The 12,612-nt window shown below is 39.8% G+C and overlaps 1 protein-coding gene across 1 annotated transcript in view; it reads right to left on the bottom strand.

The window, feature by feature from the left end:
• MKLN1 (muskelin 1) overlaps nucleotides 1-12,612 on the bottom strand; it is a 99,140-nt gene that overhangs the window by 37,397 nt on the left and 49,131 nt on the right. The window contains exon 9 of the mRNA XM_074903532.1: nucleotides 10,024-10,136. Within this exon, the coding sequence (XP_074759633.1) occupies nucleotides 10,024-10,136 (113 nt within the window). The remainder of the gene's footprint in view (nucleotides 1-10,023; nucleotides 10,137-12,612) is intronic.

The following is a 12,612-nucleotide window of genomic DNA, read 5'->3' as shown; positions in this document are numbered from 1 at the left end:
CTAATGCGTATTCCCAAAATGTTTAATCTAAACTGTAGCTCAGAATGATTCGCTTTACTCTAGATGAGTACTAAATTCTGCAAGAGAAACAACCACGGCCATACACAAAACAGAACACTTTCACCCCGTATGAGTCGCTCACAGAAAGTATTTTAAGTTTCTCATAACCTAGTGGTGCCAGAAACCTAAAAAAAAAAAAAAGAATTGAACTTACGGGTTTTTAATGGTAGGTTAGGGCATTTGTATTGCCCATCAGCCCGAAACACAAAGAAAATGAACAGAAGCTGATGCATTGCTTCTAACACCCATGCAATCACCAAGTCACGAGAGGGAGGTGGGTCTTGCACGTTCACTCACACGAGAGGAGCATCACGACAGTGCTCGCGGTGAGAACAGCCCAGCACGGGCACACAGCTAGGCGTGTACACCATCTCGAAGAGTTTAAGTGTGCAAGGCCCTCCCATAAATAGCATATCCGAGCTACTTTTTCATACTCTGTATGATGGTAGAAACCAGCACTACACGTGACATTTGATGTCCAAGACTTGACAGCTCTAGCACTAGACTTAAACCTCCGAACGTCACACAGGGTAGACGCAGAAAAGGATTAAAGTGGGATCTCAAATGTTTCTAGGAGCATGAGATGGGAGTCTAGCTCAAAAATTATTCTGGATGCTGGATGCACACTCCATTCACTCAATTACTCTGCAAGTTTGCCTCAAGGAAAAGCTTAAAGCAGCATATGAAGCTTAACAGCCACGCTAGGTCAGCAGCCACGCATTTTCACTCTTAAGATATCCTTGCCACCATTTATCAAAAATAACGGATACTCCAACTTACTTTTACAGCTGCAGTGCCAGCTATAAAGAATATTATTTGAGAGTATGCAAGTTAAATATGTTCTGCCAATTTTGGGATTATTAAATAGATCAGAACCTGGCTAAGAATCTTAATGGTTAAAACTCCCCAGGACCAGCACTGGAACACCATGGGTCTACATAATTTTTCACACAAAACAGTTAAATATCTTACAACAAATATTAGGTTTGGATGACGAGAAGTTTCGGACAACTATTTGCAAATAATTAGCCACTAATAAATCTAGCCACAACTAAGTCAAGGAAGATAGTCTTCAGTCAGGCAGTTGACATAGTATTTGAGCTATGGCTAATCTGCTTACAAGTACCCTCCTATAGCAATGCAACTAAATAGATTTAGTTGCAAAGTCCTTTCTGGGCATCTGACTCGGACATGATGGAACAGATTAAAGTCAGAGGCAGCTTTTATCACACAGTTTTGATTCAACTCTAAGGTGGGAAAATAAAAAAAAAATAAATGGGATGAAGGGTTTTTTTATTTCCTAAAAGCATGCGCACATTTGGGATAGTCCTAATTTCTCGCTGTTGGTACTTCATGGCCTCAAGTTGAGCCTTCCACAAGGAAACTTTTGCTGCTTAGACTAGAAGTAAAAAATAAATGGCCCAGTGTTCTATTTTTGAAAGTTGGTTCAATGAGCTTATTAGTCAAATGATTAAGCTCAGAGATCATACGACGTGATCCTTATGATAGCAGTGGACTGGATTTGATGACCCACGAGGGGCCCATCCCTTCTGGTCCTACATAAGACTTTACTCTGATTGTTGGCTCCATCCTTCAAGGATCAGTGCAGGTTCAGCACAGCAGAGCGCAGACTCAGTGCAGCACATGAACATTGCTATGAAAACAAATAGATGCTTCATGTACTATTCCCATGATATTATCTATTAAAAAATTAGTATCCCAGCAGGCCTGCTTGCAAAAACAACTAATTTCAGAGTATTTTCATAAAGGAATGAACTAGCATGTGATCTACTGGCTTCTAATAAGCCCTGATTAGCATACCTCTAAAGATATAAAGCACACCCTATGAATTGACTCACGAACTTTCCAAAGCACCAATATTCTGCTTTTGACAGCTGTGTGGTATGAGTCTACCTACAGCGCCGAAACAACCTTGGCAATCAATGTCTGCATTACTGCCAGTGCAGGGAGCCACATCCCTGGGTCATTTCTAAGCTATGTGCTCTCTCACTTGGCTTGCTCTCACACCAAGCTATCAAGGCCTTCCAGCAATGCTTAACACCCTGGATCTCACGTTGCAGTAAACCCAGGCATCCTATAATCAAGAGAATTTCTAGGCAAGTAAGTGGAATAGTGAAAAGGGGAAAAAACTCCCAGAGCGTCAAGCATGCAAACAGTATGAAATAATTCTTTAATTTGTGTGAAGCAGGTTGCAAGAATGCATATGAAGGTCTTGTCTAGGCTTTAGTTTACAGTCAAAATAAGTCATCCAGCCTACGTGATTCAGCTTACAAATGCAAATGAGAGAAGCACTGAAGTAATACCCCTAGTAAGAGACAACCTTGCAGCAAAAGGACATCAGTACTGTGCTATTTCTAACAAAAGGCACAATTTACCTGCAAACCAAGCGCTACTCACAGTGATGAAATGTGAGTAAAATTGTATCTTCTTAAATTTTAGCAAGTAGGTTGTTGCTTTTTTACACATCAGCTGCTCAGCTTTGCTTTCAGTAACGCTGATGAAATATAACAGACGACCCACCACAGAACCAGAGCTTTCACCAGCTCCGAGAGATGGGCCCTCAGGACAACATCCCTCGTGTGCCGAATTTAACTAACCCCATTAACAATTGCAGGATGTTGAATGAGGTCATTTTTGCATGCATCATAAGTTCACGCTGTCCTCTCATTAGCAGTAACAATGGCTAGTGAAGGTCCAGCCAAGAGAGATTTTTCCATAGATGCAAACTATTCAGCTTAGCTACTTGCAGACCAACAGGCTAGCAGACTGTAAAAAAAAAAAATATTTAACTAGTCATTTATGGACTGTTTAGCCACAAAGATGAAGATTGTAGCGAGGCTAGAATTTTTAAATTCATTGTTCTTGAAAGGCTGGTGATAAAACAAACATGAAATTATAAGTCTAAATACTTTTGACAGCCACAGGCTCTCAGATGTTTCTGAGAAAGCAAAGACAGTCTTAAACAGATGACAAAGGAGTAGTTTGTACCCAGAGGTGTTAGAAAGTCATAAAAGCGGCTGTATAATTTCCCCCCTCAGGCTAACCCGTCTATATGTATCTCAAGGATACAGATACTAAGTACAGTTTAATGCAGGCTCCCTCTGTTAGCTATTACAGCAACATGGCAAGAGAAAACAAATACACAGATATATTTCAGAAAGGAATATTTTCAGCATTAAAGAAACAGAATTGTGGAGACTTGCCTTCTTTTGAACTAGAGTGACAGATTAGGAAAGATGTAGCTTCTGAAATTTTTGGTTATATGACCTTTCAGCTTTTTCCAAACATAATTTAGTTATCCAGCTGCAGGAACTGCATTAACTACCACTGGAAGCGCAGCCCACAGCTAGTCTCTGCTGTGTCACAGTTTCAGCAACAAGGCATCTTCAATTTTGCAATAATCTGCACACAGGAAGATCAGCCAGGAAACAGTTCCAGTACTTTCACGGGAGGTCTGTGAAGCACCATGTTATTAAACCCTCCTCTTCCTTATATTAAGAAGAGTCAGAGTAATGCATGGCAGCAAGAACGTGAAGAGCAGCTTTTAAAGACAGAGCTCTGACGACAAAGCAGTAATTGGGCAACACAAGGACTAGAACCCAACAGTTCCTGAATCCCAGCATCAATAGAATCTCCATCACCAATAACATCTCCATCACATACATGCCCTGGAAAATTTATGGATTAAGTCCTATTAAACATACTAAGCTCTCTCGGGTACAAGAACTCAACGTATCAATGCACTATCCATTCTGCCAGTATATGCTCTTGAGACAGGCCAGAAACCTCCAAAACCCAGTGGCAGAAACACATTGTTAGCTGCAAAGTCCACAAAAACTTACTACATCTTCAAGGATGTCATTATCCAGGCAATTTAGCTAGGGATTTGTCTATGATACTACTTGCGATTGCTTCCCCTACGTTATCATATTGGGATAACTGATATTTCTTCAGGGATTTCTGTATTTGTACAGCTTGAAGAGCATTAATGTAACGGAAGCCTTTCACAGACTAACTGAAATAAGAGAGTGCTCCCAAGGCAAAGTTGACTGGCGTGTGATGCTACTTTCACTTTGCTGGCAAGAGATTAAGCTTTCCTCCCACCTTCTACCCCCACATACTCTTTTGTTTCTTTAAAATCATTTTTCCCCATCTATTCAGTGTGAAACACAAGGTTACAGGGATTCCAGCTGGCTCTTGTCTTACAGGTGCGTATTTCTGTGCATTTAAAACCCAAAAGGACATAAATCAGTGTTATACCAAACATTTATTTCCCTAAATCCTTACCTGAAAATTCTGTAATACCTTAAGCAGTGAATAATGTGCCATCTTCCCCGAGATGCATTCACAGCCACCCTAGCGTATCTCTGTATACTGCCTCATCTGCAATTTACAGGGAACTGGATGATGCAATAACTTCCTAATAAAGTCACAGAAGTAAAATAAAGCTGCGTTCCAGATCAGAGATCACTGCAGTAAACTCATCATAAGCTAGAGCCGAAGTGGTGATTTTTATAGGAACATGTACGCCACAAATCAACTATACATGATGCATTACTTCAAGGTGTAAAAGGAGTTTACAAGCTGCACTTTTTGCAGCTGAAGGCTTTACGATGGTTTGGAAATCCACATATAATCTGAAGACTGGCACACACAAGCTCCAGGACTGCCAAAGTTTTGCAGCCTTCAAAACACCGTGCATAATGCATTTATTTAAGTACTCCCTTCTCTGTGAGACTGACTTCAGTATCAGTGAGTGGAGGAAATGGACATCCACACATTGAAACATCTGGTGTTCGAAATAATGGAAGTTTGGCTGGTTTTCTGCACTTTTTTCATGCTGCAGTCAAGAACTACAGACTCCTGGTGATGCAACTGAATAACTTAAGACCCAGTGCTTCTTTAAAACATGGGTGATCTTTTAAAAAAAATGTCAAGTTAAAGAAAAATAAACAATGGTTAAGAGGACAGAGCTCCTTAGGCACACAAGGTAGCATAAGCAAATAAGAATTTACCTTTAAAAGCTAACAAGCTTTTAAAAAAGTTTATATTAAATAAATAAATAAATAGATAGACAAATAAAAGAAGAGGTACTCCTCCCTCAACAGGGTCTTTTTGTTTTAGGCTGCCTACAAGAAAAATCATTGGAGAAGTTAGTCAGGCATATCCGAAAGTCTTTAACATTTTGGAGAAAGAATACTGGCTAAAACTTTTTAAAACCATTATGCTACTAAGCAGGGAGGAAAATAAAACATTAGCATGCAATATTTAGGATCAGCCTAGAATACTTTTCATTTGGTTCACTTCAGCATCTGCCGCCTTTGTCCCTACTTTTGTAGGCATTTACACTATTTAGGAAGTTGGCTCAGAGGTGTATCTGCAGTATCCAAGTTTCTATTGGAGGCTTTTGGGGACAGCTGCTTTCTCCCTATGTGCTTTTGTGGCACCAGGCATCTCGTACAACCGAGCATCTGTACAACCAAAACTACTCAGAAGTAGGACATGGCAGATTCAGCATATTAGATCTCAAGTCCATAAACATCACAGTGTTTGAAACAAAAAACCCTCAAGTTACTTAAAGCGTCTTCCAAACTATATCACCATCTGTGAGAAGGAGTCAATATTTGAGACTAGTTCAGTTCCTACACTTGAAACAGCATAGGGTAAAAGCTTTACATAGATAAGCATATTTCTGCATCACATCCAAAAAAAAAAAAAAAAAAGTCATAGGTGTCACAAACGCTTACAAATGCATAAAACGCTTGTGTGGTAACATGACATTGGAAAGCTTTGGATAAATTAATCCATGTCAACAAACAAAGACATGCATGCAGGCACTGTAGAAAATTTAACTGGAAATACAGTAGCAGATGAAATTCACCCTGGCTCTCACTATTATGAGATCTTTCTACACTTGTCAGCTTTTACTTTCAATATCGTGGAAAAGCACTTGGTCTTAAGCAGAAAACTGTCACCTCACAATACACTGATTTTTCTAGATCATTTTGAACCTACTGAACAGTAGGAGCTTGTTGACTTACACTTTCCTTCACTGTGAGAAACGACTTATCCTCTCAACCAGTTAACCCACGACAATACCTTCACTTCTACCTTTGGCAAGAAACACTTAAAAAGTTTGAGAAAACACAGTGTCACCTAAACCTAGCCCATTTACACAAGTTTCACGTCCTTCCCAGAGCCGATTTGTAAACAGGATTTTCCTCTAAAAAAGCCAGAATGAGAATGAGTCAGCACAGCATATTTACAAACATGTACCACAGAAGCTACCAATTTGTGCAGTAACACAGTTTGGAGGGAGATCCTGTATCTCTTCTCATGTTTCTAGGAAATACCGAAACAAGGTACAGAAATACTAGTGACATACAAAATATGCCAACCATCATGCTTCTTTCTTCTCATTTGTCAAATCTCCAGAGGCATCAACATCCCTCAGCATTTCGATGCTGTTTTAAAATCCACATAACCATCCACATAACTACACCAAGCAAAGTCTTTCCTACAGTTCTCTTAAACTGCCCTCCTATACTGAATTTCACTAAATTAGCCTTCAAAAAAGAAAGCTGCTGCTTGGAAACTAGAAATATTAGACATCAAAACACACACACACACATTACGTTTCTCTATTAATTGACACTGGCCTAGCATCAAAATGCCCAAGGAATGACAAGGTTTATTTTTTCAAAACTATTTATTCCCAAATCCTGGAAAGGTCTACTGCTCTACAGTCATTAATAAACGCTGGAGACAACTGCATTTGTCAGAATATTCCACTTGGTTCAGTGTAAAAAATCTGTTAGACTTTTAGACTAAACATGTTTTGGCTGTGCCTAATGCCAGCTGATCCCTAGAGCTGTTGGATACTTCAGAGGAGAGAGAAGGACAGAAGTTGTGGGTACAGTTGAGAGGTCATGAGCTGCTCCATGGTGCATCTCCTTGGAAGGAAGCAGGCTGGGAGGAGGATGGTTTGACACGGGCTGTGGGAGCCTTGTTGGATCCATACACTGAAGGGATGGTGGGGATGTTCTAATTTAGGTCTGTTGGTCCATCAGCAGCTGTGGTACCTACACTGGAGGTTCAGCCCAACAGGGCAAGCAGGTCCTCTAGACCTCCTTTTTAAGACTGTAAGTGACCAGCTACTCCAGCAGTGCTGTAGACATTTTTTCCTGACATAAAAAGGGCTATGGGAAGTTAGCTTTGATAGTCTAACTGTTCAAAAATCACAAACGCAATTTCAGGTGGCAAAGAGACATTTCTTCAGCTCACTGGCAAATTTTGAAAAACAGCAGCAATGGGGTTTACTAAAAAGCTCTCACAACCTTTTCGTAATGCATTGCAACAGAAGCTACCAGTACCTTTATCCCAAAAGCATTACTGTGTGTTACCCCTACAACAACACTGGATAAGATGCAACTTTTAATATTCCACCCTTGTCCAAGCTAAATTATTGAGTGGTTAATTTAACCACTGTCACTGATTAATCAGAACAAAAGAGCTAAAAGCAGAACCAGCACAATACAAAACAAAAAAGAGACTGAATTCTACTGGTATCTACTCTGAATATTTTTTAAAATTCCGTGTCAACAGACATTTCCTTTTAGCAAATTGTTTGTGAACAGTTGATGTCTCTATTCGAGAAACATCTGGAGTCTTTGTTTTTGAATGTACTTCTCAACATTTGAGACTGACCTTTTCATTTCTAAATCAGGTTTTATCCAGATCTCTTCAGAGGAAAAAAAAAAAAAAACCAACCAAAAACAACCCACACTGCTAGTTTGCAAGTACAGCAGCTGCCAGTTCAGCGTACCTCAGTAAATCACCAAAACCCTAAACTATGCCTCGGCAGGTCCTCTTCTGAACTCCACTGCAGACTACAGCCACGCAGAGAGTCCTTCTACAACTCCATTTCTAAAGCAACACACACACGCTTCTTCATACTTCTCTATTAAGTATGTCTCTTCTTCAAAACTCCTCATACATTCAACCTATTCTCCTTTTTTTTAAGAAAATTCCCCTATCTTACTTCCGCTCAGCACAAGACCCTTCCCATCTTCCATTTGAATTTTCTGACCTTGCACTGCACCCTGTAACGTTTTATCCTCCAAAAACCTTTTATAGCCTCATTATTGTATCAACTCACAACTCTTCTGCTGTGTCTCCTCCACAGCCCTCCTTTCCATATCCCACCCTTCTTCCATCCCAGCGTTACCCTGCTAGAGTCAGTCATGAGGAACATGAAGAGAAAACACACACTGCTCCTGGCACTGCTGATGCCTTGCATCCCAGCCAGGCCTCCCAAGCTTCACAGAAGCTCAACTGGATGCTGCAGAATCCCAGCAAGAAAGGAAATTAATCCCTTAAACGCTAGAACTACACACACTGGTTTGTGCAGGAAGAAAACACGGTAACCCCTTTTTGACAGAAAGGCCCTATTTTACTGCATCCTGAGCTAGACAAATAAATATACACACTAAGTGGCTCTAAAGCAAGAAAAGTGCATTTAAAGGGAGACAAAGAAAAGGAAAGTCTAGCTGCTTATCTTTACCATATAGTTGATAAAAGAGATGACTCCCAATTTCCCCTTGGTATTATGTCATCACACACACACAGCTCCTTATCTTAAGGAGGTAACCTGTCGGGTAAACAGTGAGAAAAACAGTAACACCCATAGTTCAAGACAAACAGAAGCAACATAAGCCCAGACCTACAGGACTGGACCCTGGAAAACTAAATCCGTCTTCAGCATCCTACGAGTAAAAATACGAGTAGCCACGAGCAGTGATGAAAGGACCATGTGTGAAAAAAAAAAAACAACTTAGAAGGATATAAAATGTAAGGGCAACTTTACCCTGATACAGCTCTATGAGGATAGAAACCAGAATATCACGTTGAGTTTATTATTGTCCATTTTGTAAAGGATGTTAGAAGCAGTAAGTGCATGACACAGAGATTTGAAGGCTACGGGAAGTGCCTTGCTGTGAGATTTTTTTTTTTCAGCTCAGGCTATTTGTCCTACTTGATTACAACCTCTAAACACCTTTGCCAGGAAAAAATGGGAGTATTAAAGTGTTCTTTAATCTGGTACGGAAGCTCACAAAACAAGCTAGGACGAGAAACTGGAAAAATACAAATGAGAAATAAGACTGTTTTACCCTTTTTTTCAAATAGTTGAGGAAATCGACTCCTGAATTTGTCAAAAAGTGGTTGAATCTCAAACTCTTCGTACTGTCAAGAACAGGTTGAATGAATTTCCTGAAGTTATGTCTGACAAACAAATCATGAACTCAAAACAAAATAACCACACGGAACTTGAACATTTCACAGTATTCACGGAATTACACAATCCAAAGGTCTTGGACTTTTTTTGTTACCTCCTATAACCCAAGCGACATCCATTTAAGAGGTTTCATACGTCAAATACTGAGCAAAACACGCCAAGGAAAATGGCTCAAATGAATACCACGAAAGCTCCTGGGATTCTGTGGCCTCTGGCAATTACCCCTGTCCTCTAGATTTCTGTCTATGAGTTGTCCGTTTCTACTCATTTTTGACAAAAGCTAAAAAAATAAACAATTTGTTTCCGAAGTTCAACACCAGCATCAGGTCTGAAAAGTTTATTAACAAGTCTGATTGCTTAAGTCTTATCAAATTACTTCACTCATATTCTACTCACTGAACTGATTTTTAGCTGACCACTCTGCTCTTGAGAAATAAACCTTTCTCCTCCAGCAACCTTAACACTTCAAATTCACATCCATCTACATTTTCCCCAATGTAAGCATTTCAGAAGTCTTTGTAACCTGAAGGTCTGAATTTTATGGCTCTCACTGCCTGCTATATAGCAATACAAGAACTTCAGAAGAATGGCATGTTCTGTGCAACAAGTCATATTTTATTAACAATACAGATGTTTGCAGAACTTGCCTCTTTCTCGGTATCCCTGGATATGCAAGTCCACTGGTTTTCCTTCACACTGTAGGCCCAGAAGTCAGCCAAATCCTGAGTTCCATCCCAGCCACCAAACAAATAAACAGTTTCTGTTAAAAAAAAAAAATGGAAGAACATGTTAATTTTATTTTAAAAGAACGCATTTAAACAAGCTAATGCCTAGAAAACACCCGTGACAAACACACAGACTATCAGAAGAGAAATTTAAACTGATTCTTACTTAAAGAAACGCTCCTCTTTGAGTGGAACCAGTCATCAAGACAAAGAAATGTGGTTTGGTTTAGTAATGGAAGTTTTTAGGATTGATAGACAGCCAATTCTCAAGGAGTCATTTTCTATTTCTACATTTGCATAAGAGGCAATCAAATCCACAGCCTTCTGATTAAAATTCAAGACAGACAAATGAACAATATTTAACATTTTGGATACTGTGCATTTTAGTCTATCAGTGACATCTCAGATTGTACCCTGTTTGGTGCAAGATCTATGTATGAGACTTGTGAGACAGCAGCAGCAAAGCTTTTTTGTTGTTCAGTCCATCCCCTAGAAAGAAAAATTTACTTCAACGATGAAATCCTCTTCAAGGGAAATGCCTTACATAAATTAACTTACCTGATGCCACAAAAGTAAGTAGAAAAGTTACAGGTTTAAGTCAGAGTTTCAGGCCTATCCGCAGAGCTTGTCACTTTAGACCCACAACTGGTCTGTGCACAGCAAGTTCGAAGGCTTCTCAGACTCACTGATAAAACTAGATGAAGCCTCTGAACATGGAAAGCATTTAAGAAAGAAGTCGCTATTCTGACATGGAGAGGTTACTAAGCTGCTCCCATTATAGGAACATCACTATCTGGTCTCAAATGTTAAGAATACTTCATTTTTTAGACTGCATTAGAACACAACACGAAGCCAAACCCAAGAAGAACAAGCCACTGAAGACTTGCAGAGCTTTGAAAAACCCCTTTAAAACCCACAAACCAGTTCTATTATGGAGGTAACGGCCAATCTTTAATCCAACACCAATTAAAGAGCAGGGTTAGAAGCACGATTATTAAATGGGACTAGTCCCTGACCCTTACCTACCATCAGGATAGTGGTCATCACCATGGAAAGGTTACCCTGGTTCATTAACTTTAATTACCCTTCCTCCTGGACTCAGGGCTCCCAGTGTTCCCTGCAAAGAGCAGGTCCCTTTGTGCACATAAATTCTCACAGCTCACAAAACCCACATTACCACAACAGCTTCATTGATAGCCGAGAAAAATAAAAGATTTGGCACCAGCTAAGTATCCTATTGGGGCCTTGCCAAAATGTCATGCCTGCCTGTAAAGGCTTTGTTGTCTCAGATGAAATTTAATAGCAAACCTGAATGAATCTGATGAAAACTCAGATTTTGAAAGTTACCTAAATCAAGCTGTCAGAACTAAATGGCATGTAAGCACTGAAAGAGGAGTACAATCGTACAGCTAGTGCGAACTGCGAGCATCCCCCAGTGATAACAGAAGTGCACACGAACAGTGTAGCAAACTTATTTTTCATCTTGATGGTAAACTGTAGCTCGAATGAAAGAAAGGCTCCATCACTATCTAGACTCAGAATGTCTGTCATTTTTTAGTCTTACGACATTACAGAAATTTCCTATAAAAATATGTATATAGTTCCGTATTTTAAAAGAAACACATCTCAATGCATAAATGCATCTGTTGCTGGTAATCTCATGAAAATCATTTCTCACAGTTCTTCTAAAGTTTGCCATTGTTCTCCCATGGTATAAGGAAAAATTAGTTGTTTGGTGGGGTTTTTTGGTTGGTTGCTTTTTTGGGTTGTGCGGGTCGGGGGTTGTTGGGTTTTTTTTAATATTTTTTTTTCTCCAAGTCAAACTTCAGTCTGTTCCCCCACCAGTATCACACCTTCTACACAATTCAGATTTTGTGGGGAGGGTTATTTTTTCACCCTGCTTGCAGAGACCCAGCCAGGACAGACCCAGCATGCATGCCTAACACTCAGTCATTGCCATCTAAACAACATTATCAGCAAATACTCAAAGAAGCAGACAGACACAGGGAAGAGATCACGAACTTCCAGGCAGCAGGAATGGGGAAGCTCGAAGGGAGCACAGCAGTCTCGCATCAATATAACTATTTCTACTTTAGTGACACTAGGGAACTCAAGCTGCAAGCGGGGCATCTTTCTCTGGCACAGGGAAGGATTCTTCCTCTGTATGTGAGCAATATGTAACGGGACAATATTGATGCTGCTTTATTAAAGCAAGCCTCTATTCTGCCTTAGGGACAGAGCAGAAGAATTTTCAAACCTACCTGCAAGGCAACAAGAAAAACATGAAAGCGGCTGCGGTTATATTTATCTAAAGCTTTTACCAGCTACATTTAGGAAGTCAAACTTCTCCTCCAGCATCTTAACCTTATCTCCTCTACGTTTATTTTTGAATACAAATTCAACACTTTGAATTAAATATGTTCTGTGAATATTTCTGAACTGCTTGCTTAGTCAAAAATATTTCTATAATGTCTGAGTTCTTTTCTTCCCGTACTCTCTGGAAGACTAGAA

This window comes from Athene noctua, chromosome 3, assembly GCF_965140245.1.
Source record: "Athene noctua chromosome 3, bAthNoc1.hap1.1, whole genome shotgun sequence".
Taxonomy (NCBI): Eukaryota; Metazoa; Chordata; class Aves; order Strigiformes; family Strigidae; genus Athene; species Athene noctua.
This window is presented reverse-complemented; position numbering and strand designations above follow the sequence as displayed.